The sequence below is a fragment of the Peromyscus eremicus genome, chromosome 22, assembly GCF_949786415.1.
Source record: "Peromyscus eremicus chromosome 22, PerEre_H2_v1, whole genome shotgun sequence".
NCBI lineage: Eukaryota > Metazoa > Chordata > Mammalia > Rodentia > Cricetidae > Peromyscus > Peromyscus eremicus.
The window spans coordinates 22873432-22898950 of NC_081437.1; the positions used below are offsets into that span (position 1 = coordinate 22873432).

A 25519-nucleotide genomic window follows, 5' to 3' on the forward strand; every position below is an offset into this window, starting at 1 on the left:
GAGGAAGGCATCCATTCAAAATGCTGTCTTTGGACATAAGGGATATGACATAAGAGAACTGGTTTTCCCCTTCCTTTCCTCCCATAGGTTTTGACTAAATCTCATACTTTTTTTCTTTTTTAAAGAGTCTGGGTTACCCAAGTAGGGCCTTAAGTCCTGGACTCAAGAGATCTTCCTGCTTCAGCCTTGAGTACTTAAGGACTACTGGAGGGAGCGACACACCCCGCTTTCCCCTTATTTGTTTCTCATTTTTTTCTCAGACGTCTCATATAGTCCAGGCTGCTTCCAACTTCCAAGTAGTCCGGGTTGACCTTGAACTGCTGATCCTCTTACTTCCACTTCCCAAATACTGGGATTTTGAGTGTGCACCTTTATGCCCGACTTCTACACTTTCCCTAAATGTTTAACCAACGGAATTAATGGACAAGACTATTTGGAAAAGGAAAGGCTGGCTTGTTCTACCCTTTCCTGTCCATTTTTTATTCACCCTCCTCCTGGGTATGGGCAGCCCTGTAAAATATATATACGGTTTGAAATGGCTCAGGAAAACTTGCTGCACTTGTTTGCTCCATCACAGGCCACCTCCCTGAGACGGGGTGGCGCGAGGCCTGGCAGTAGGGCTGACGATCTCTCTAGAAGCGCAGCGTACCCACCCAGGCGAGCCTAACCCGCCCCCGCCCCCGCCCCCCCCCCGGTTCTTCCTTCCCTTGGCCTCTTTCCAAGCCCTCCTGGTTATTTTCTTCCCGTCTTTTGCTCATTCAGTAGATCCTCTTGGCGGTGGGCGGCGAGGGTTTGTCTCCTAGCCCGTCGAAGCTCGGGGTTGCAGTTAGGAATCAGTGTGGCCTGGCTCTGATCGCCGCAGCCTGGGTGGCACGGCAGGCCGGAACGTTCGGCGACAAGCAGAGCGCGACAACTGCATCCTCCAAGCTTTAAAGCCAGGCCGCTGGGGAAGCCACGGTGCCGCGCAGGCGCCGACCTCCCCTTCCGGTTGCTGAAATTCCCAGCAGGCCCTGCAGCGTCCTAGGGCCGCGGAAGCCGAGCTCCAGCTCGCGGGCGTCGGAGGGCTCCGCGCCGATCCGCGCCGCGCCGCGCCGCGCTGCATTATGGAACACGGAGTTTAGTAGAAAACTCGGCGGGGAACGCACTCCCGACCAAGCTGGCGTGTACCTTGTGCCGGGGGCGGGGCGAGGAAGAGCCGCTCGAGGTGTCGTCATAAAACCGCGACCCGACAGGCGGCGCCATCTTCGAACTTGGACTTCCGGAAGGACTTTGGCGCGGGTGAGTGTACCGCAACGGGGTGTGCGGGGGACCCAGAATTACTCCTCCCCTTCTTTCGCCGTGGCGCTAAGGCCCTGGGAACCGACTCCCGATTCCGCCCTTACCCCCGCGCAAGGCAGCGCGCCTCCCAGCCTTGGCGCGTCTCCAGAAAGCCGTCGCGCTCTCGCCTCAGTCCCCACTGTGGCCACTGAGCATCCCCCATCTCTGCCAGCCTGTCTTACCCTCTTCCCCCACGCGGTGCGTGTAACGCGGGAGCCGGGGGCCAGGCTTCCGCGCTGTTTGCGTGGCTCCCCGTGGCCTCGGTAACCTGCTGTTGTCCTCAGGCTTAGGGAGATCAGGGCTCGCCTGCCGCACCGGCTAGTGGAGAAAGCTGCCCCCACGGCCAGGATTGGGGAATGGCAGGTGGTGATGTCTAGACTGATCGCGGTCTGTCCTCCTCGTTGTGCTCAGTCCCCTCTTATTGTGTGTCCCAGCCTTTTCCTCCAAGTGGCTCTAACCCCGGGGGTTGTGCCCCGCGCGCTGCAACCCCATTGGCGCAGCCAAGGGCCAGTTATGTTTCCTTGTCTGGTCTTTTTATTCCGCGGCAAGTTGGCCGTCGGCTGGGCACGACAGAGATGGCGACTTCACCCCCCACAGGAGGTAATTCACTTTACTGGAGAGGTTGAGGATATAATCAGATATGTTTGCCCTTGGGGGCATGTTGTTACATAAATTAATCTTTCGCTCACGTTACCTTTTACCGTTATCAACTGTAGTGCCATTTTCTTAATAGTTTTAAGTTCTACTCTTCAAGTTTACACTCCTTCGTCTCTAGCAGTATAAACTGAAAATGTGAGTTGCAGGCTTCTGTGTAAGTTAAAATAAAAATACAGCCAAATGAAAATGTTCATTTTGTACCAGTAAAATTATCTGATACGTCACCAGTTGCATGATAGGAATACTTTCGGGAACAGTGTTAAACCAGTGTGTGTGAAGTAAGCCCATAATTATGATATAGTGTTATCTAATTGTTTTTTTCTTTTGCCCAAGTAGTCAGGTTAGCAGCCTGAAGCAGCAAGGGAATCAAACAGTTTGAGATGTAAAACTCTAATTAGAATTTACTGAACATTTCTTCCTTTACTATCTGTCCAAAATTTGTATCGTAAACTCCTAAGTAGGAATGACACCACTCAGCTGGCATTGGTGGCGCACGCCTTTAGTTCCAGCACTCTGGAGACAAAGGCAGGTGGATATCTGTGAGTTCAAGACCAGCCTGGTCAATAGAGCTAGTTCCAGACAGTCAGGGCCTCACAGAGAAACCCTGTCTGGAAAAACAAAAACAAACAAAAAAGAAATTAAACCACTCACTGCCACTGCCTTTCACTAGAAGTGAATCTTCAAAAGGATTGTGTGTGTGTGTGTGTGTGTGTGTGTGTGTGTGTGTGTGTTGAGTCACTCAGTGAAAAAAGTTATGAGCTAATTGATATATTTACCATGAATCAAATTTGAATACTGTAGTAAGCCAGATAGGCAGGATCTTACAAAGAAGATAGATTTTTGTCTTCACTACAGTCAGAATATTGTTTTGTTGTTGTTTATTTTGCAAGGCCCTTATTTTAGACAGTTTTTTATTCTGGGTTGGCTTTGAACTCCAGATCCTTTAGCTTCAACTCCCAAGGGCTGAGATTACAAGTATTCACCATCGTGGCCAACTGAAACCTTTAAAATTTGAAATTAGAAAGCCAGGTGGCAGTAGCATGCACCTTTAATCCCAGCACTCAGGAGGCAGAGGCAGACAGATCTCTGTGAGTTCGAGGCCAGCCTGGTCTACAGAGCGAGATCCAGGCACTAAAACTACACAGAGAAACCCTGTCTCGAAAAAAACTAGAAAAAAAAAAATCTTTATTTTTCTTTTCCAAATAAGCCATTTATTTATTTATTTATTTATTTATTTATTTATTTATTTATTTATTTTATGTATATGGGTGTTTTGCCTGCATGTATGTCTGTGCACCACTGTAGTTCTGGTTGATTATGAGCCACCATGTGGGTGCTGGGAACCAAATCCAGGTCCTCTGCAGGAGCGGCAAGGCTCCTAACTGCTGAGCCATCTCTCCAGCGATGCCCCCCCAAGCCTTCTTGATCTGTAAATTGAGGTCTTCCTTATTTCAATATTTGGAGGGGGGAGAGTGTGAGAGGAGACAGGGTCTTCCTGTATCCCTGCTGGTCTGGAAATCTCCATCCTCTTGCCTCTGCTACCTTCTACTGCTGGGATTACAGGCACCAACCACCACTCCTCCCTCTCTTCTATTACATTGTTTTGTTTTGTTTAAAACAGGGTCTTAACTATGTTCTAGGCCAGCTGATGTAGACCAAGCTGGCCTTGAACTCACAGAGATTAAAGGCATGTGCCAACACCCCCAAACCTCTTCTACTAAGTTTTTGAAGTTTTGTTTTTTTCTATTCTCATTTCTTCATTATTTGTGAGACAAGATCTCTCATGTTTCGCAGGCTAGTCTTGAACTCCTGATCTCTTCACATCACCTCCCTGGGATTACAAGTGTGTACCACCACACTTGCCTTCTTTTTTAAACCATAAAGTACTTTAACCAGGATGGTGGAGCACACTTTTAATTCCAGCAGAGGCGGGCACATTTCTGCCAGGTCACAGCCAGCCTGGGCAGCGCAGTGAAACCCTGTCTCTAAACAGCAGCAGAGCCCGAGTTGTTAGCCCGCAGCTCCACTTCTCCATCTGTCATTGTTGTCACCAGCTCTTCTCCTCCTTGCAGTCTGTGGCTTCTCCAAACCTGCCCCTTCATCTCACTTTTTAGCAGCGTAGTTTGACTTTGCTGGTTTTCTTCCTGCAGGTTGAATTTCTAAGAATTTATGTTTTTACTTAGTTCCTTTCCCTGTGGCTGCCAGCTTACTCAAACCGCCTTGCCATTGTTTTCTCTTGTTTCCTAGATCCTGTAGTTTTTGTGTTTGCTGAAAATTTTCTTCTGTTTTCTGGAGTAGTTCTTTTGAAAGGTACTTTTCAACTTTTTTTTTCTTCCTGTCTTGTCTGAGCATAGGTCCCACATTGGATCCTTTTTTGCTTGTTACTGCTTTTGAATGGGATACAGGTCCTCTCTTTACCAAAGAGCAGTGGTACCATACACAGTGTCTTTAGCATATGGGGTTGCATTTAGCCTCACCACTTAGTGGGGTAGAGGTTTACTGCTGCCATTTTAATAGAACTAGAGCTACTTACAGGAAGAGAGGTGTATTTCTTTTAGAATTTATATGAGCACACTTTTCCATTGAGCCTGGTGAATTCCTTATCTTTTAGTTAGGTCTCAACCTATGGAGGGTTCCCTCCTGGGAGTTGAACTATTTCTGCCCCTTGTCAAAGGCAAACAGGTTGTCCTGACCAAAATCTGGACCCTTACAGAGTTGTATTTGCTCAAATTTTTGGTTTGTGGTCAGTGTTTTATTTCTGCCAGTGCCCTTCGTCGTGGTTATAGATCTGATTTTTCTGGGTTCATAATGATGTGGGATACTTTAGTCCATTTTTGATATGAGAAAGTTCTCTTAATGTGATAGGATGGTCTTTAATTGTATTGTAGCCAATAGGCACCCCTCTCCCCAATTCAAATGTAACATTGATGGCTAGGTTCTAGAAAACTCTTACTCTTGTTTCAATCCTCCCTCCTTCCCTCCCTCCCTCCCTCCCTCCCTCCCTCCCTCCCTCCCTCCCTCCCTCCCTCCCTTCTTTCTTTTCTTCCCTCTTCTTCCTCCCTCCCTCCCTCCTTTCCTCCCTCCCTCCCTCCCTCCCTTCCTTCCTCCCTCCTTCCCTCCCTCCCTTCTTCTTTCTTTTCTTTCCTCTTCTCCCTCCCTCCCTCCCTCCCTCCCTCCCTCCCTCCCTCCCTCCCTTCCTGATCTCATGTAGTCCAGGCTAGCTTTGAACTCCTGTCTCCACCTCCCAAGTGCTAAGATTTCAAAATGTGCTATCCTACTTAGTTCAGTGCAGCTCTTATTCTTTAGGGAATCTGCTCCTTTACCAACACACACAGAACTGGATGTTGCCTCTGGGTATCCTACTTTAGCTTGGCCTAAGTTTTATAGTATCCGGCAACTCTGTAAATTTAATAGTAAGAGTCTTGCTGTTTTATACCCCAAGCTGGCCCCAAATTCCTGGGCTCAAATTATCCTTTTGCTGCTTCTGTTTCCATAGTAACTAGGACTTTGCCACGGCGCCATCACACCTGCTTGGCAGCTGTCTGGTTTTTAGGAAGTTACAATTCTTCCCCAGAGGTGCACAGTTTTGTCTCCGTTTCCCTTGTGGTGGGGTATCTGAATATGAATCGGCTTACTGTTTTTTAGTAAGAATTAAGTTAATTGCATATTCACGTCCATATCCTTATGATGATATATAAGGTTTAAGTAATATTCATAAAGCATTTAGTGTTATGTTTGGTAGGTAGTAAGCAGTTACTAAACAGTAGCTTATTGTCTGTTTACTTATTTACTGTGCTACATGAGAATGTAAATCTCAAGAAGGTAGCATCTTGCCTGTCTTTTTTTGTTGTTTTTGTTTTCTTTTCTGAAACAGGGGCTTGTGTGTAGCCCAGGCTAGTCTCAAAATCACAGCATCTCTCCTGCCTCAGCTTCCCGGGAGCTGGGATTACAGGTGTGCACTACTATGTCCTGCTCCTTGTTTGTCTTATCATTTACTAGTTCTTGACAGAATAGCGTGTTGTGGGGCGGCGGGGTACAATTTGTAGAAGTTGGTTTTCTCCTTACAGCATGCTATGTGGATCGGGGGATTGAACTCAAGTCACCAGACTTGGCAGCAAGCATCTTAACCTACTAAGCCACGCTACCACCCCAGTAGTTACTTGAATGAATGGTCGATCAGGATGCTTGGGTTTCCGGTTGTGGGATGAAAGGGAAAAGAGAACTCTGAGCCTCTACAAATGGCTTCTGTGTTCCACTCATTGCTGTATCTCTGTATGCAGGGCAGCCATTTTGGGGGGTGCTGATGGATACCTGCGGGGTCGGCTATGTTGCCCTGGGGGAGGCCGACCCCGTGGGGAACATGATTGTGGTAGACTCTCCTGGACAAGAAGAACTGAGCCAGCTGGATGTCAAGGGCTCCTCAGAAAGCTGCAGTGTGGAGGCCCCCATCGAGATGTCGCTGCCTACCCCTTTGCCTGACAAGAGGAGGCTTCCTCCAGAGCAGGAAAGCCTCACCAGGTTGGAGCAGCAAGGTGTGTGCTTTGCCCTCACTCTTCTTGTCTCTCCATGCTTAGCTTGAGATAAAAGAGAGAGCATGTTGAGCTCATGGGTTCTTACAAACTTGGGTACCGTATACTGTACCCCGAAGAACCTTGAGCTCTGATCCCATCTCATAGACCATATTCTTCTCTACAGATCTTTCTTCAGAGATGTCCAAGATCTCAAACCCTAGGGCCTCAAAGCCTCCCGGGAAGAGAGGTGGTAGGACACCAAGAGGCCCTAAAAGGCCTCAGCAACGTAACCCTCCGTCCACCCCTCTGGTTCCTGGTCTCTTAGATCAGGCCAACCCTCTGTCCACCCCTATGCCTAAGAAACGAAGTCAAAAGTCCAAGGGAGACCTGCTACTTCTGAAGTTGTCCAAAGGCCTAGATCAGCCAGAGTCTCCACATCCAAAGAGGCCCCCTGAGGACTTTGAGACCCCTTCTGGGGAACGACCCCGCCGAAGGGCTGCGCAAGTGTAAGGATTGTGGGGCACAGCCTGGTGGAGGGGTGGTGGTAGAGGGGGGAAGGTGGGGCAGATGTTGGAGAGATGGGAAGACTGGTGAGGTATCAGGTAAGTAGGGGTGGTGCCTGGGTGCTGGGTGGGGCAACCCTTTAGCTCTTAAAGCCACTTTTGTGGGTATGTGTTGCTAACTTTTGTATCTAAGTGATTTCTTTCTGTACCTCATACTCCATCACATTTTTTGTTTGTTTTGTTTTTGTTTTGAGACAGGGTGTCGCTGCCTAACCCAGGTTGGCCTCGAACTTGCGATCCTCCCACCTCAGCCTCCCGAGTGCTGGGATTGCAGGCGTGCGCCACCACACCTGGCTCTCCATCACATTTTTCACAGACTTCCCCCAGGTCTTCATTGCTTTTACCACTCAATATATTTCAGTGTTTCTGTGCTTCCCCTTCTCCCCCTGCCCTTGATGTTCTGTGTGCTAGAGTAAGAGTGCATTGGCCTAGAGATAGAAAGCCGGGACTCAGATCCTTGGTAGCTGCCTTGCCTATGCCAGATCACTTAATTCTCCTGGACTTCTGTTTCTGTATCTATTGGAGGGAAGGGGAAACTGGCATCTGCTTCACAGCATTGCTGAGATAGTAAAATAAAAAGTCTGGAAATGTGGGCTCCGTTCAGTGCTTGCGAGCATGGCTCTAACTCCACCCTGTCCTACAGGGCACTTCTGTACCTCCAGGAGCTGGCTGAAGAGCTCTCCACAGCCCTGCCTGCTCCGTTGTCCGGCCCTAAGAGTCCCAAGGTGAGCAGCCCCACCAAGCCGAAGAAGACGCGGCAAGCAGCCTCTCAGGGTGACGAAGATGGGAGCGCTCGGGATGAAGACTTTGTTCTTCAGGTCGAGGGTGAAGATGAGGAGGAAAGTGAGGCCCCGAGTGAGAACTCCTCTGACCCTGAGCCTGTTGCACCCCGAAGCACCCCGCGAGGACCCGCTGCAGGGGTAACTTGAGTTGACGAGAAAGGGTGGGAAGATGGGAATTTTAGGAAGCACCCGAGTACCGAGAAGGATGACTTTGACCTCTCATAGCCAAAACTAGTACCAAAAAAAGGGAAAACTTCAGAAATGTGATGTATTGGGGAGGTTATAGGGGAGGAACACCGTGAATAAAATGGCTCACTCCAGAGTGTTTTCTACTAGAAAACACACGTCTGGACAGAGATCCTGCCTCCACTGAGTGCTACAAAATGACTTCTTCGATTGGTGGAGGGGACTAACTGCTCACATTTTACAGAGGGGTGGCTCCTGAGCTGGGCCTTGAAGGGCAGGTGCAGGTGTCCAGGGTGCTGTGTCCCCAGAGGGTGACTGCAGCGGAGAACAGGGTCTGGGGAGTAGTGTCCATAGGAGGTCAGTAGAGGATGAGAGGACTTACACTGGTCGGCGCTAACACGTGCTGGTTTGTTTGGTTTGTCGTGAATACACATAACACAAGCTTACTGTTTAAAAATGTGCAATTCTGTGGCTTTACTACACCAAAAAAAGGAATCTATACTATTGTGCAGCATTACCATTCATGTCTGGACCTTTTTTCCTTTCTTGTGGTACTGAGGATTAAACCTGAGTCCTCGTGCATGTTAGGAAGTGCTCTTGCTGACCTACATACCCAGCTCTTTTTTTTTTTTTTTTTACATCTTTCACTTTTCTATTTTAAAGTTTGAGACACGGTTTCACAAAGTTTCTAGGATGGCCCTAACCTCACTCTGTAGCCAGGCGGGCCTTGAGCTCACAATCCTTCTGCCTCAGCCTCGTGAGCAGTTAGGATTATCACTGGGCCCCCAGGCCTGACTGTTTTTAACATTCCAGCTAAACCTGCAGAATCTTTTTAAGTCAAAAAAGAACGTGGGTAGGAAGTAGGGCAAGCTTCAGTTGACACTCAGGAGTCAGCTTTCATTTATGCAGATGACAGGTTGAGAGTCCAGTCAGCCGATGAGGAAAGCAGAGGTGAGAGCCCGCCAGGGAGAGCCAGCTGGGGGCATCCTGCCAGTAGGTGTCAGGGACTTCTGATTGGTGGAGTGGGAGGTGCCTGTGGCCATGAACCCACAGTCTAGTTATCTGGTCTCCAGTGTGTGCCTTGAGTGTGCAGTTACGGGAGCACTGAGACCCTCAGTAATCAAGTGATTCTTTGAGATCAGTTTTAGTTTTTGAAAGTAAAAATGCAACAAATCCAAAATATTAAAAAGTGTATATATGTCTGTGTGTATATAATATATCTATTAAGACTGATCCAAATAGTGTCTGGGTACTTGAGTGCTGGAGTGAGTATGGAGGTCAGTAGACAACTCGGGAGTCCGTTCTTCCCACCATTGTGTGGCCCAGGGATCCAGCTGAGGTCGTCAGACTTGGCAACAAGCTCAGCCTGCTCAGCCATCTTGCCAGCCCTAAAACTTTGAATGTTTTTGGACATGTTCTTACTATGCTTCAGGCTGTACTTTAACTCTGAGTAGTTCAGGCTGGTCTCAGACCTGACCCTCCCGCCACAGTTGTGTTAGCACTAGCTTTTCAGGTGTGCACCGCCACAGCCAGCATAGACAGGAGCTTTGTTGGGTAGGTACATGTGTGTGTGTGTGTGTGTGTATGCATGTGTACTTACCCATATGTGTATGTACATGCGTGTGGCGACGTGTACCATGGTGTGGAGGTTAGAGGTAGACCTTGAGTGTCTCCCTCTGTCATTCTCCACTGTATTTTTTTTTTAGATTGGGTCTCTTTCCTCCCCTAAATGCTGGGGTTAGAGGCGTGAGCCACCATACTTTTCTTTCTTTCTTCTTTTTTTATAATGTACTTATTTTTATTTCATGTGCTTTCATTTTTTTGTCTCTGTGAAGGTGTCAGATCCCCTGAAACTGGAGTTACAGGCAGTTATGAGTTCCATGTGGTTGCTGGGAAATGAACCTGGTTCCTCTAGAAGAGCAGCCAATGCTTTTAACTGCTGAGCCATCTCTCTAGCCCCTATTTATTTCTTAATTTAATTGAGTTCTGATTTTTCTTTTTGTCTTAGTCCTTAATATGGCTCTGTAGACCTACAGCTTGTAGAAAAGTTGTGACTGAGCCAAGTTTATAGTGATGTAAGCTTTCGAATTGGGCTTGAAGGTGATAGTCATCCCTGGAATATGAGTGAGATTCCAGGACTGTGTATCTAAAGAATGCCCTCCTTGACCTGTGTGTGTGTGTGTGGGGGGGGGGGGGGGGGGGGCGGCATGTCACTAAAGGAGTGCTGGATGTGTCTGTCCCCCAGGGCAAGAGTTTCAGGAAGTGTATGACAGTCCTCTGAACCAAATATCGTGGAGACTGGAGAAAGACGAACAGAATGCTTTGATAGATAGAGTCATTGTACCACAAGTCTGTTGAGATGCTGATAGGGCAGTTGGGAGGATATGTAAAAACCAAGGAAAGTTAAAAACTGAGAAAGAAAGCTATCTTCTGGGACTTTCTCCAACCTAGATGTTTATATTTTCTTCACTTTGATCCTCAGAAGCAGAAACCTCACTGCCGGGGCATGGCTCCCAATGGCTTACCCAATTACATCATGGCTCCTGTTTGGAAGTGCCTGCACCTCACCAAGGACCTGTGAGTAAGGGCTGAGGGCAGGCGGGGGAGGAGGAGTCTAAGGACCATCCAGAGAGGGGACCCTTGCTTATGTGTGGAGTGCAGTGGTGATGCTCATTAGCTCATTACTGAGGGGCGCTGTTAAGGGCAAGATCTCTCTGCAATTCTTGACCACATTTCAAGTGCTGGTCACTCCCACCCTCACAGAAAATGGGCTTAGACAATGCTGTTATAGAGTTCTCTCCTTTCCATCGATGCTCTTCTGTCTCTAGCCGAGAACAGCAGCATTCATTCTGGGAGTTTGCTGAATGGATTCCAGTAGCCTGGAAGTGGCAGTTGTTATCCGAACTGTAAGTGGAACTGACGTCTCTGAAGCTGATTTACTTTTCTATTGCTGTGATGGAATACTCTGGCAAAAGCAACTTAAAGGAGAGAGCATTTATTTTGGCTCACAGTCGAAGGCGCCAGTGCGTCTTGGTGGGAAGTCCTGGCAGAACCCTGAGGCAACTGGTTGCTCTTTACCTGCAGTTGGGGAGGCGAGATCAGTGGGTGCTGGTGCTCAGCCGGCTTCTATTTTATGTAGTCCGGGACCCAAGCCCATGGGCATCTAGGGTGAATTGTCCCATTTCAATTAACCGAATAAAGAAAGTCGCTCGCCTGGCGGCGGCGGTGCTAATGGTGGTGGCGCACGCCTTTAATCCCAGCACTCAGGAGGCAGAGACAGGTAGATCTCTGTGAGTTCGAGGATAGCCTGGTCTACAGAGCGAGTTCCAGGACAGGCTCCAAAGCTACACAGAGAAACCCTGTCTTGAAAAACCAAAAAAACAAAACAAAATTTGCTCACAAACTTACCCAGAGGCCAACCTATCTAGGTAACCCTTCAGAGTGTGCCCACAAGCTTGCCTAATGGGTGATTCTAGGTCCTGTCAAGTTGACAATGTTAACTACCAAAGAAGCCTTGAAGGAGAGGATAGACAAGTGACAAAGAATTAAGTGTACAGTGGGAATTGTGTGTGGCGAAGCTCTTCCGGGGTCAAGCTGATGTTTTTGCTTCCCACAGTGAAGCAGCTCCCTACCTGCCCCAGGAGGAGAAGTCTCCCCTGTTCTCGGTACACCGTGAAGGGATTCCCGAGGATGGCACGATCTACAGGATAAACAGGTGAAGGAGCCACTCGGCCCTCTTCTCTGATTGTCAAAGAGAGAACTAGGAAGAACGATGGTTGCAGGGGTTAGCGGATTGGCCTGCCCTCCCCTGAGTGCCGGTCTTGGTTGGTTCTGAGGAGAGAGTCTGCTGTAGCAGGCTAGTCCTCTCTAATGGACAGTGTCCAGCTTTCTCTACAAGCCCGGCTAAGAGAAGTTTGGGAGACTTGGGCAGACCAGTCCACAAGATGACATGCATTGAGCATGAACAAACAGCCTCTCATCCTTGAAGATGAGCTGGAGTTCATTTCTGAGAGGGAAGGGAGGGAGATGTGAGTCGTGCCAGAGGCCTGCGTCAGCCATAGACCGATTTTCATACCTGTTCCAGTGAGACCCTCCATCTTGTCCTTACGTTTCCTAATATCTCTGTTGCTCTCTGACCTTTCTCTAGATTTAGCTCGATCACAGCACATCCAGAGCGCTGGGATGTGTCCTTCTTCACAGGAGGACCGCTCTGGGCTCTGGACTGGTGCCCAGTGCCCGAAGGGTCAGCGGCCTCACAGTATGTGGCCCTTTTCTCCAGCCCAGACATGAATGAGACACACCCACTGAGCCAGCTTCATTCAGGCCCTGGGCTGCTGCAGCTCTGGGGCCTTGGGACATTGCAGCAAGAAAGCTGGTGAGGTGGGGCTGGGACACTGCCACAGGCAGGTGGGTGAGGGAGAGACAGGCTGGGCAAGGGCTTGCATTGGGCTGAGACAAGACAGGGAAGTGATGGAGCTCGTTAGTCCTGGGCTCTTCCTACCTACTGTCTCCCATGTTTCTCTCTCCAGTCCTGGCAACAGGGCCCACTTTGTCTATGGGATTGCTTGTGACAGTGGCTGTATCTGGGACCTCAAGTTCTGCCCCAGTGGGGCATGGGAACATCCAGAAACTCCTCGGAAGGTACTTCTAGTGGACTGTGGGCTAGCTCTGGGCCTTCTTAGGGTCGGAGGAAGGAAGGGTAGAGTGTGGTGGGTGGGGTTTCCCAGCATCCCATGCCTCAGGAGTTCTGAGAGGCACCGGAAAGCAGCAGACCTCAGCGCAGATCTGCTCTCACCCTCCAGGCTCCTCTCCTGCCTCGCCTGGGTCTCTTGGCCCTGGCCTGCTCCGATGGGAAGGTGCTGCTGTTCAGTCTGCCGCATCCTGAGGCCCTCCTGGCTCAGCAGCCTCCAGGCAAGTGGTACAGACGCAGTGGTGGGGAGCTCTGAGGCCTGCCTGCCTCCCAGGACCTAGATACAGTCTCGAGCATAAAAGCATAATCAGGCAGGCTTTCGTGACAATGCTGTGACTTCAGTTGTTCATTCTTGAGCTTAAACTCTTTCCAGACTAACTGCCCCCTCCGCATTTTACCATTAACCCCCCCTCTTCATATTCTGTGCCCTCATAAATTGATGGTGTAAAGAGTTGCCAAGGGTTGAGGCTGACAAGTGGGACTCACCTTCTCTAGCCTCCATCTTTCCCTGGTGCTTGTCTCATCCCCTCCCCCTCACCTACGTTTAGACAGGATCTTAGGAAGAGTCAGAAAGGCAGAGCTTGTTTTCCCCCAATGGTATTGAGTATTTCAGGGAATCTGGGGGTAAGCCCTAGGATGTTCTGTGTTTGGTAGTCTGGTAGAGGAGTAGGTTGAGGTGGAAATAAGGAATCAGACATTTAATATTGTGGAACGATGTCATCTACAGAGTTCATTTCCACAGCTGAATTGCCAAGAAATGGAAAGTCTGGTAATGTGTTAAGTAGACTTACAATTTTGTATTGAGCCACATTTTTAGCTATTCTTAGCTGCATGAAGCTTAAAGATTGGTCAAGCCTCACAGATAATTTCTTTAGAAACTTTGGAGATAGATAACTGGGATCTTGGGAGGCAGGCAGGTGGATCTCTGTGAGTTCGAGGCCAGCCTGGTCTAAAGAGTGAGTTCTAGGACAGGTAGGGCTCTATAGAGAGACCTGTCTGAAAAAACATGAAAAAACTAAAAGATTTGGATATAGCCAGGCGGTGGTGGCGCACGCCTTTAATCCCAGCACTGAGAGTCAGAGGCAGGTGGATCTCTGTGAGTTCGAGGCCAGCCTGGGCTACCAAGTGAGTTCCAGGAAAGGCACCAAAGCTACACAGAGAAACCTTGTCTCGAAAAACAAAAACAAACAAACAAAAAGATTTGGATATAAAGGGAGGCAAATAAATGAGGGTGGTGGCTGGTGACCGTGGGCCAAAGGGAGGTTTTGTGTGGTTCTTTTAGTTTGTTTTCGGAAGCAGCGTCTCTCTCTCTCTTGTGGCCCAGGCTGGCCTTGAACTTACCGTGTAGCTGAGGATAATTGAACCTCTCTTCCTCCTCCTTCCACTTACACTTCTGGGATTACAGGTCTACACTACTACACCTGACTTCCCGTGTTAATTAACCCTTCTAGAGGAGACAGTAGAGCACGTTTACATAGAAATGGAGGAACAAGTCAGTAAGGAGAGAGCAAGTGGATAGTGACAAGTCCCAAGCACATGAGCAGAGATCTAGAGACAGAAAGGAGAGGAGACCATGTGGAGGAGTTAGCGGTTCTCAGAGAGGAAAGCTAATGTTGGAGAAGACGGTGGGGCAGGTGGAGAGGTCAGACATTGATGGTGAGAAAGATGAAGGAAGGCATTGCCCAGGCAAGAGCTCCAGCTCACACAGCAAGGCCTGAGGAGGAGCTCAGTCCTGGGGGTCCAGAGCATCAGCTGTTTGTCTTTCTTCTCACACAGATGCTATGAAGCCTGCCATCTACAAGGTGAGTGAGGAACCTGTTCTCTTAGTGGAGGCTTCATCTGCCTAGAGCCTTACTTTACAGATTCCACAGTGAGTCTTTCACTTCTGAAAAGCATCCCTTGTCTGGATTAAGAACTGATCTGGCTGGGCGGTGGTGGCACACACCTTTAATCCTAGCACTCCGGAGGTAGAGGCAGGTGGATCTCTGGGAGTTTGAGATGAGCCTGGTCTACAGAGTGAGTTCCAGGACAGCCAGGGCTACACAGAGAAACCCTGTCTCAAAAAACAAAACAAAAAATAAAATAAAAAGAACTGATTTAGGGAGCTGGAGACAATTTCTCCTCTTGCAGAGGACCTAGGTTTGAATCCTAGCACCTACATGACTAGCACCTACATGGTGGCTCACAACCATCCAAAACTCCGGTTCCATGAGATCTGACCCCGAATCTTCTGAATTCCATGGGACCTGACAGTTATGTGGTACACATGCTTCTACACACACACACACACACACACACCACTTAGACACATAAATCTTAAAATTAAAACTGATTATAGAGTTTTATTTCACACAGTAAGAACACCTAATCCTAATCTTATCTCTTCTGTCCTTACAGGTTCAGTGTTTGGCAACCCTTCAGGTGGGGTCTGTGCAAGCTTCAGACCCCTCTGAGTGTGGTCAGTGCCTTAGCCTGGCTTGGATGCCTACCAGGCCCCACCACCACCTGGCTGCAGGATACTATAATGGTAAAAATCAAGACCTGTTGTTGCTCTTGAAGCTTTTTATATGTGCTTGGGTTTGGATTGTATCCTCCTTTGGTTAAGCATAATACTATAGTTGAAGATATTCAAGCAGAGCTGGAGAGCTGGCTCAGCAGTTACATGCATTTGCTGCTCTTGCAGAGAGAGGACCTGGGTTTGGTTTCTAGCACCCACCTGACAGCTCTCAACTATCTGTAACTCCAGTTCCAGGGGATCCAAAGCCCTCCTCTGGTCTCTGGGCACTAGACACGCACATGGTGCACAGACAAACACGCAAGCAAAGTACTCACATGCATAAAATAAAACAAATCTTAGCCGGGCGGTGGTGGTGCACACCTTTAATCCCAGCACTCGGGAGGCAGAGGCAGGCGGATCTCTGAGGCCAGCCTGGACTACAGAGTGAGTTCCAGGAAAGGCTCAAAGCTACACAGAGAAACCCTGTCTCGGGGGGGGAGGAAGATAACACATCTTCATAAAAATTCAAACATTGTAAAAAAGAATACACAAAGAAGAAATGTCACTATAATTTTTCCACTAAAAAAATTATTAAGAGTGGGGGGATGGGATGCATTTCAGTTGGTAGAATGCTTACTCTGTGTGTCCTAACCCCTTGAGTTCAGTCCCCAGCACTATGTGCCTGTAATCTTAACACTTGGAGGTGGAGGCAGGATGATCGGAAGTTCAGGGTTGGGGGAGCATTTGACTGCAGAAGTTTGAGGTCAGTCTTGAAAATAACTATTTGAGCCAGGCGATGGTGACCCATACCTTTAATCCCAGAACTTGGACAGATGCAGACAGATCTCTGTGAGTTTGAGGCCAGCCTGGTCTACAGAGCAAGTTCCAGGACAGCCAGGGCTACGCAGAGAGACCCTGTCTCAAAACAAACAAACGAAAAAAACTATTTGAGGCCAGCCTGGGCTATTTTGGCCTCATCTCAAAGAAAAGAAAGGAAAGATGTGAACATAATTTAATGTAGTCCTCTATAACTGTTAAAATAATGTCAATTCAGAGTTAAGTGGAGGTGCTGGCTAGTTGGCTCGTCACTGAAGATGCCTGCCCTCAAGCCTGGTGACCTGAGTTTGATCCCTGAGACCCACACGTGGAAGGAGAGAGGCAGTTCCCAGTGGTTGTTCTGACCTCCACACCACATAAAATAAGCAAATACAATGGTTTTTAAATTAATAAAACAAATGAGGGGGTCTGGAGAGATGGCTCCGTTGTTAAGAGGACTTGCTACTCTCCAGAGGACCCATCTTCAGTTCCCAGCACCAAGCAGCTCATCTGTAACTCCAGCTCCAGGATAGCATCAGACATCTTCTGACCTATCAAGGAACACATGACACACATATTTAAAAAAGGTTTTTTAATTACAAGATTTTTAAAAAGAGCTGAACAGCTGAATCAATAGTCCAGAATGTCAAGGTGCTTGCTGCCAAGCCTGACAGCCTGAGTTCGATCCCCAGGACCCACACAGTCAGAGAACTGACTCCTGCAAGATGTCCTTCCACACACATGCTGTGGTACACACATAAAAAAGGAATTAATGTAATTAAAAGAAATCAGGTGGATGAACAAAACTGATATATACATATAATAAACTACTTAGCAATTAAAAAAAATGTTGTCTTCTGTCATATAACATGGATACAGCTCAGAATAACTACCCACAATGCCTGCTGATCACTAGTATGATATGTAGATAGTCACTTTTCTCACTCAAAAGACATACAAAGAGTCATAAGGAATTTTGACATTGATGGAAATATTTGGGTTCTTGTCACTGGTGCTAGTAACTGTTAAACTCATGGAATTGTGTGCTGGAAATGAATGTACTTCACATAAATGTTTCCACTATAAAGTAGAAAAGAGAAAAATTCTCTGATGATACAGGAGTTTATCAAGGGAGTTTAAGAAAGACAACTTTATTGAAATAAGATCACACTATATAAGCTGTTTAATTTAAAGGTGTAGGGGCTGGCTCAGTTAAGAACACTGACTACTCTTCCAGAGGACCTGAGTTCGATTCCCATCATCCACAGGCAGCTCATAGCTGACTTAATTCCAGTGCAAGGGTACCCAGTGTTTGGTGGGCCTGGTGGTACAGGGCTATAATCAGCTACTTCAGAGCCTGAGGTAGGAGGATCAAGTTCAAGTACTGCCCAGGCATTTTAGACCCTATCTCAAAATTAAAAATAGAAAGATTAGCAAGTGCTTGCCTAATATTCATTAGGTCCTGGGTATAATCCCTCAGTTCTTCCAATAAGTGCAATTTAAAGGTTTTTAATTACATAGTTTTTACATTTATTCATTAATTTGAGGTTAGAGGCCACCTTATGGAAGTTGGTTCTCTTTTTCAGCCATGTAGGTAGGTCCCAGAATCAAACTCAGGTTATGGGGTTTGGCAGCAGGTGACCTTACTGCTGAGCCATCTCTCCAGCCCTGTTCTATTTATTGTTTTAAAGTAATACAGGTCAGTAGATTTTCTGTCAGGAAGATAAGGAAGTTAGTGCTTTTTTTAACTTCCTACCTACATCACACTTGTGTCTGTTTTTCTTGGGTGGTATTTTCTTTCTTTTTTAAAAAAATTTATTGATTATGTATACAGTATCCTGCCTACATGTGTCCCTGCAGGCCAGAAGAGGGCACCAGACCTCATTACAGATGGTTGTGAGCCACCATGTGGTTGCTGGGAATTGAACTCGGGACCTTTGGAAGAGCAGTCTGTGCTCTTAACCACTGAGCCATCTCTCCAGCCCTCTTGGGTGATGTTTTCATTGTCAGGATCCGTGTCTCCTGCTTTACTACTGTTGTTACCCCTCGCCCGCCCAGGGCCTGTGATTGAAGTCAGTCCTTGCGTGTGTGAGACAAGTTGCTGTAGCTGGAGTGACCATTGACGGTCTCCCAGGTCTCAGCCCAGGCTCCTGCCTCCTTCGCTGGGTTGTTTTCATTGCTTACCCTCAAATCACCGTATTTGTTTTGTTCTTTGAAAACGGTTCATAAGTGCTGCACTCCCTAAGTTATGTATATAAGGGTTTTAATGCTCTTTATCTTTTATTTTTATCTGAGTTACATTTTTGAGTATCTCCCCTTTGCCAGCCTTGTCTTAAGTCAAGTTGTTTTCTGAATGTACATTTGTTGTCTTTTCCTCTGCATTTTGTAGAGCAGAACTAGAAATTTTTTGTAATGAACCAAACAGTAGTGATTTTAGGTTTTATGAGCTAATTTGCCATTGTTGGTGCTAAATTCTGCTTTTTGGGTATGTAATCAACTCTAGACATTGCATAAATGAATAGGTGTGACGGTGTTTCAGTATAACGTACCAAACAGGCAGCCTAAGCCAAGCACTGTGGCTGATAACTACTGTCCCAACCCATTGGAGACAGAGACAGAAGGATGCTGGGAGTTTGGGGCCAACCTAGGCGGCATGCTATGGAGTGACAGTGGGGTAGAACTCCAGTCCCATGAGGTCCAGCACCTGCCTGGCATGCATGAGAAAAGTTCAGTCCCAAGTACCAAACACAAAAGGCAACGCTGTCTGTCAGGTTGTTGGTTGTCGTTTGCCGCCTGCTCTTTAAAGGGCTTTTAGTTTGGTGAGACCGGCTTTCATGGTGTGTCCTGGGCAGATCATCCTGCCTCAGCCCGAATGTGGAGGTTATGAGCACGTGCTGGCAGCAGATACGCACTATTTTAAAACTTACTTTGAGTCCCAGAAGATGGCTCAGCAGTTAAGAGCAAGTCTTGCAGAGGACTTGAATTCATTTCTTGCACCCACATCACAGCCACCTGTAAATCCTGCTCTAGGAGATCCAAAGCTTTCTTCTGGCATCCATACACTCACACCGGCACATACCCACACACAGACAAATACACATATGCATAATTTAAAAAAAAAACCTTTTATTTAGCAGCCATCAGATACACTCAAACTGAAACTTGAGGTGCAGGCCCAGGACTAAGCTGTCACATTTAGTTGATGTCATGTTGGGTTGAGCTTGGGAGGGAGAACTCTTCTGGTCACATCATCCCTACTCTCTCACTGTAGTTTAGATTTGAGAGGAGGAGACAAAGTCTGGGGTCCCAGAGAAAGAAATGAGAACCCAGAACCAAAAGCCTTCCCGATGCCGCAGCCCTTGAACAGCTCCTCGTGTCATGCTGACCCCAGCCGTACTTACTTTATTGCTACTTCATAGCTGTCATCTTTCTGTAGTTGTGAATCCTAATGCAAATATTTTTGGAGATAGAGGTTTGTCACAGGGGTCAAAACCCATAGGTTGAGAACCACTGCTTCAATGCCTACATATTCTGTCTCTACCTTAGGCATGGTGGTTTTCTGGAATCTTCCCACTAATTCACCCCTCCAACGGATACGTCTCTCTGATGGCTCCTTAAAGCTATACCCCTTCCAGTGTTTCCTAGCCCATGACCAGGCTGTTCGTACAATTCAGTGGTGCAAAGCTAACAGGTACAGAATAAGAGGGCTAGGGACCCATGCTAGGCTGCCTGCATGTGGGTGACAGTTGTGTACCTTGGTCTGTTTGTGAGGCCCCTATCAGTGTGACCAGGATCTGTCCCTGGTATATGAGCTGGCTTTTTGGAACCTATTCCCTATGGTAGGATGCCTGGCTCACCCTTGATGCAGGGTGGGAGGGGGGGGCTTGATATGCCATGCTTTGTTGATTCCCATGGGAGGCCTTACCCTTCTGAGGAGTGGATGGGGGGAGGGTCCAGGAGGAGAGGAGGGAGGGGAAACTGGTTGGTATGTAAAGTAAACGTAAACAAATTTAATTTAAAAAGCGTCTGTGGAGGGAAGACTGCAGCAGGCTGACTCTTCCACACTGGCTCTGATTTGATCTCCCATCTTTGCAGTCATTTCCTGGTTTCTGCGGGGAGTGACCGGAAAATCAAATTCTGGGATCTTCGACGACCTTATGAGCCAATAAACTGCATCAAGCGCTTCTTGAGTACAGAGCTTTCCTGGCTGCTTCCCTACAATGGTGTCACGGTGGCTCAGGACAACTGCTATGCCTCGTACGGCAAGATGAAGATCTGAGTTGTGGGGACAGGCCCTAAGGGTTGGGGCACACGCTGGGGAGGGAGGGTTGGGTTTGTTCTGGGTTATTTTGAATTCTGTAGAAAAAGAACTTAGTCTCAGAAGAAGGATGGTTTATTTTCTCTCTCTCTCTCTCTCTCTTGTAGTTACGGGCTCTGTGGAATTCATTACATCGATGCTGGTTACCTTGGTTTTAAGGCCTACTTTACTGCTCCACGGAAAGGCACCGTCTGGGTGAGCCTCTCCTTCCCTGAGCTTCAGTATGCAGGAGATGCCCGTGTGCTCACTGTGGTAGTCAGGGGCAGACAGCGATTCAGGGCAGAAGGAGGAACAGTGTTTGATAACTATTGTTAGAGACATGAGTTGTTTCTTTGCGTCTCTCCTCGACCTCAGACTGTAAGTCACCATCACAGGAGGGAATGGGTGGATGGATGGGTGAAATGAACAGGCCTCTTCCTATTAGAGTCTTTCAGGGTCAGACTGGCTGGGGACAGTAGCTGCAGGGGACATATCTGGGGAGCTCATCGCAGCCATCCTACCTGACATGGCGTCAAACCCCATCAATGTCAAGAAACCTGCAGAGAGGAGATTTGTAAGTATGGGGACATCCATCCACTAGGTCACACTCTGCTTGCCTTGTCTACTCTTGGTAGGATGCAAACTAGTGCTTGGTCTCCAAGCTCTGATACTGTCCTTGCTGTGGCAAGGAGTTAGGTATAATCTTCTCTACCCTATTGGAAGGAACATGTTTTTTTAAGAATTATTACTATCAGCCGGGCGGTGGTGGCGCACGCCTTTAATCCCAGCACTCGGGAGGCAGAGCCAGGCGGATCTCTGTGAGTTCGAGGCCAGCCTGGGCTACCAAGTGAGTCCCAGGAAAGGCGCAAAGCTACACAGAGAAACCCTGTCTCGAAAAATCCCCCCCCCAAAAAAAAAAAAAAAAAGAATTATTACTATCATTATATTTATTTTGTGTGTGTGTGGGGGGGAGGTGGTGTGCTTGCCACGGTTCATGTGTGGCCAGGGAGCAACTGTTGAGAGTCAGTTCTCTCTCTCTCTCTTCAAACTCAAGGTACCAGGGTTAGCAGCCAGAGCCTTTACCCACAGCCACTGTGCTAGCCCAGGGGTTTTGCTTTGTTTTTTTCTTTTGTTTTTTCAAGAGAGGATTTCTCTGTGACAGCCCTAGCCTGGAACTCACTTTCTAGACCAGGCTGGCCTCAAATTCACAGAGATCCACCTGCCTCTGCCTCTTGAGTGCTGGGGTTAAAGGCATGCGCCACCATGGGCTGACCCCAAGTGTATTTTTAGTCTTACTACTTTTGAGACTTTGTCATAGTAAGCCAGTTTACTTTCTGCTTTTGTGTTCAGCATTTTAAAATCTAATTGCAGGTGGTGGTGCACGCCTTTAATCTTACCACTCAGAAGGCAGGGGCCAGCCTGGTCTGGTCTACAAAGCTAGTTCAAGGACAGCCAGGGCTACACAGAGAAACTCTGCCTTGAAAAACAAAATAAATCTAATCTCAGACTAGAGAGATGGCTCAGTGTATACTCACACACACACACACACACACACACACACACACACACACACACACACACACACACGCTGCTAAGCCTGTGTCCAGAGTTCAGTCCCTGGGACCACTGGATAGAAGAGAAAATGGACTCCCAAGAGTTGTTCTTTGACCTCCCTGTATACCCCCACAGCATGTGTGAATGCTGCAGTTGTAGATAAAAAATAAAAATGTAAGATGCTAAGCTTGTGGTCTTCTCTTAGCCTATATATAAAGCAGATCTGATAGCATACCAGGACAGCCCCGAAGACCAAGACTCCTCGACCTCCCCTGAGACCCCCAATCCTCCCAAAGCGAGAACTTACACTGAGACCATCAATCACCACTACTTGCTCTTTCAAGATACAGATCTGGTAAGTTGTGGTTACAAATCAGTGTGTTATTAGAAAAGAGAACCCTTAGACAGCAGAAGTCCTAAGGAATTCCACTTCTGTTCCCCAGAGTTCCTTCCACAACCTGCTCCGCAGAGAACCCATGCTGCGCATGCAGGAAGGAGAGGGACATTCTCAGCTTTGCCTGGACAGGCTGCAACTTGAAGCTATTCACAAGGTGAGAGCCTTGTCTTGCAGCTTTCCCACCCTCCATCAGCCTGTGACCAGTGGAATGAGCGACTAAGAGTCCGCAGAGATGGCTGGAGGAGAAGCAGCCTTGACAAGCTCTCCTGGGTCCTGGGTCGCAGAGCTCATCCATTGACAGGCTCTCATGCTCCAGTCCTTCTGATAGTGACTTGTTTTTATCTATTTGGTTGGTTGGTTTTTGGGTGTTTTTGAGACAGGGTCTCTCTATGTAGCCCTGGCTATCCTGGAGCTCACTTTGTAGATCAAGTTGGCCTCAAACTCACAGAGATATAGGTATATATCTGCCTCTGCCTTCTGGGTACTGGGGTGTGGTGACCTGTTTTTAAAGCTCACACAGTAGGGGTTATCCTAAGACATAGCCTCTGAGGCTCTTTTTGGTTTCCTGTTCTCTTCACAGGTACGTTTCAGCCCAAACCTGGACTCCTATGGATGGCTGGTATCTGGGGGGCAGTCAGGGCTGGTTCGGATCCATTTTGTCCGTGGCCTCACCTCCCCACTGGCTCACCGTGTGCAGCTGGAAAGCCGAGCCCACTTCGATGCTATGTTCCAAACACCCTTTTCAGTGGAAGGGCCTGGTTTCTCTCCAACCAGCCGTTGCCTTCCCCCCAACCCCTAGTCTGGTCCACACAGACTCTTGGGTGAAGTCTGCCAAGATCAAATTGCTCCCATGCACAGAGCATAGGACCTGGGCCCTTCCTGGACAGTGATGGTGCCAGGCCTAGATCTTTAGGCCTACCTGCCCAGAACTCCTTAAATCCCTCTCCTTCCACAGACTTCTATGGTCACAGCTCCCTGCAGGTAGGGGGGCTCCCCCTCCATAACAATTCCTATGCCTAAAACCGTGGCTCACAAGAAACACTCAGGCCTGACCTAGGCTTGGGAGTCAAATTGCTCATATTGAGCATATTGTGAAGGAGGTAAAAGCTAAGTAAAGGTACTGGGTGTTTTTGAGACCACTTGTGAGTGGGTGTTTGGAGAGTCGGAAAGGATATCTTCATGAAGGCTCCTGTGGATTTCCAGGATTTGATGTTATTGCCTTCCAATCTTCCTCTTTAGAATAACCAACACACAGACCCAATGGGGGGACAGTAATTTATTGGACTGAAGCTGCTCGTAATACTTTAACTGAGGAACACCTTAAACTCCCTACCAGGAGGACAGCGGCCAGCTCTTACTCGCTCCTGCTTATGAAATATTCCCAATCACTGGTCATTTGACACTACTCGAACACTCCTGGATAGTAGTGTTTTTAAAATTTTTGAAGCTGGGTATAATGGTGCACACCTGTAATCCCAGCACTTGGGAGGCCGAGGCAGGAGGTTCACAATTTTGCATTCAGTCTGGGCTATCTCATAAAACCAAAAAGTAAGAAAAAAAAAATCTTCCTTTATATCAAGTCAAGAGTATACCTCTATTAATTTACTAATGGGTGTTAGGAGATCTAGTCATTCTTCCCTGTGAGTGCCCTTTTCAGTACTTAACAGTAGCTATCATGTGTTTCCCAAGTCATTTTTTTCTCTAGATTAAATATCTTTAGTTATTTCAATCATTCTTTTACAAGTCATGATTTTTGATCTTCATGATATGGTCACATTGTTGACGTATTAAACATGTTTAAACTCTGTATAGAAAGTATTTAGAACCCAATAATGTATTGTCATCTGGATAGAGTCCTCTTGTGGATAGCTGCACCTCACGTGACTGATCCTGCCTCCAAAGCACCGGCAGCCTCAGTGATGTGAGATCGCCAGATCACAGCCATGGGACACACAGTACAGGCTGAGGTTTGGGAGGAAGTAGTTAGACCATCTTAGGAAATAGGAAACAAACAGGTCATTGCTTCCTCTTGGAAGGGATGCAGTCTACATTAGTATTGCCTGAAACAAAAATCTAGACTTTAGAGCACTCAAGACTGGTCTGTCATGTCTGGGAACAGCTTTCTGTCTGAGTAGTATAGAAGATTTGTCAAATGCCAGAAAGTCTCTCAGAAGAGCATCAAGTAGTTCAGTCCCCTTCCTGTACAGAAGAGGAAGCAGGCCTGTAGGAAACTCAGGTCCTTAAGCAGCAGCAGGACCACAGCCCGCGTTGGTGGGAAGGAACCAAGTGTTGTACCACTCTGTTGTGATCCAGCTCAGGCTGTCAGGCTTGCTTTTTGAACTAATAAAGAAGTGCCTTCCATTGCAGAGAAGCCTGGCTCATCCTGCAGAGCAACCCCTTGACACAGCACATCCGTGTTTCCTACTTGAGTGGCAGAGAAGGTGGGGCGTGGGCACTAAAGGCTGAGGTGTAGGCTGGTGCTGGGAGCCCTGCTCCGGTGTTAGTCAGCCCTCATCTTGAACTCGGAAGGAAATGTGGACCATGTTTCCTGGCCTGTCCTTTTCTTTCCCGTGAAGTTTTTCTCATTTTCCTTCCTTCCTTCCTTCCCGGTTATCCCACTTTATACCCCTTGTTCCTGCTCTTTCTTCCCTGTGTCTTACTTAGTTTGATGTCTTCTCCAGTTGTCTTTTCCCAGCATCCCTTAAACCCTGTTCATCCTTCACGGTCCCATCTCAGGAGTGGGATTAGAGCTTAGTGGAACAGCGTGCGCTTAGCATGTACAAGTCCCTTGGTTCAGGTCCCACCCCCTTACCCTCTCCCCTCCAAACAAAAAAACAAAAACAGGTCAATTTTCACCAGGGAACTTTTTGCATTTCTCCAATCAGTGTGGGGGGTGGACAAGGACGGGACTCCATGTGCTTCAGAGGAGAAGGCTGGATGGATACATTTGCTCTGTTTTGGGTGCTTTGCATACATACAAACATACATACATAGTCTATGGGGTATAGACTTTTATGTAATCATTAGATTCTGAAAGATTAAGCAGTCTGAATAAGGTCACATAACTACCAAAACTGGCACAGAGATTTGAATCCATACGTTCTTGCTTAAAAACACTTCCAATCTTGCACATTTGGTCTCTTATTACATCTACTGCTGTAAATTCCTTTAGTATGTTCTGTACACAGGAATCTGAATTCCACTCAGTCCTTATTCTCTAGTAGTTAATAGGATCCACCCTCCAGGAATCGT

General features: G+C 47.6%; 1 protein-coding gene across 4 annotated transcripts; it reads left to right on the top strand.

The window, feature by feature from the left end:
- The first annotated feature begins 1008 nt into the window (after positions 1-1008).
- Positions 1009-23996, top strand: Gtf3c2 (general transcription factor IIIC subunit 2). Of its 4 annotated transcripts, XM_059248651.1 has the most exons (21): positions 1009-1278; positions 4222-4284; positions 6255-6506; positions 6670-6991; positions 7247-7375; positions 7692-7968; positions 10499-10593; positions 10845-10922; positions 11633-11731; positions 12164-12391; positions 12546-12657; positions 12819-12927; positions 14483-14508; positions 15104-15233; positions 19566-19710; positions 20115-20276; positions 20445-20532; positions 20762-20890; positions 22076-22225; positions 22314-22421; positions 22848-23996. In XM_059248651.1, the coding sequence occupies exons 3-21, from the start codon at positions 6278-6280 to the stop codon at positions 23064-23066; spliced, it is 2835 nt and encodes a 944-aa protein (XP_059104634.1). In that variant the 5' UTR covers positions 1009-1278; positions 4222-4284; positions 6255-6277; the 3' UTR covers positions 23067-23996. The 4 variants fall into 4 exon arrangements, with proteins under 4 accessions (XP_059104634.1, XP_059104633.1, XP_059104631.1 ...); XM_059248650.1 differs by lacking the exon at positions 4222-4284; XM_059248648.1 differs by lacking the exons at positions 1009-1278; positions 4222-4284 and adding an exon at positions 1546-1917.
- Positions 23997-25519: the final 1523 nt, after the last annotated feature.

Bases quoted from the DNA above. Each gene is read 5' to 3' on its own strand.
- Gtf3c2 (XM_059248648.1), top strand. From the start codon at position 1,893: ATGGCGACTTCACCCCCCACAGGAG. The intron at 10,594-10,844 runs GTGAGTAAGGGC...TTCTGTCTCTAG, and splicing joins CTGCACCTCACCAAGGACCT to CCGAGAACAGCAGCATTCAT. The intron at 22,422-22,847 runs GTGAGAGCCTTG...TTCTCTTCACAG, and splicing joins AACTTGAAGCTATTCACAAG to GTACGTTTCAGCCCAAACCT.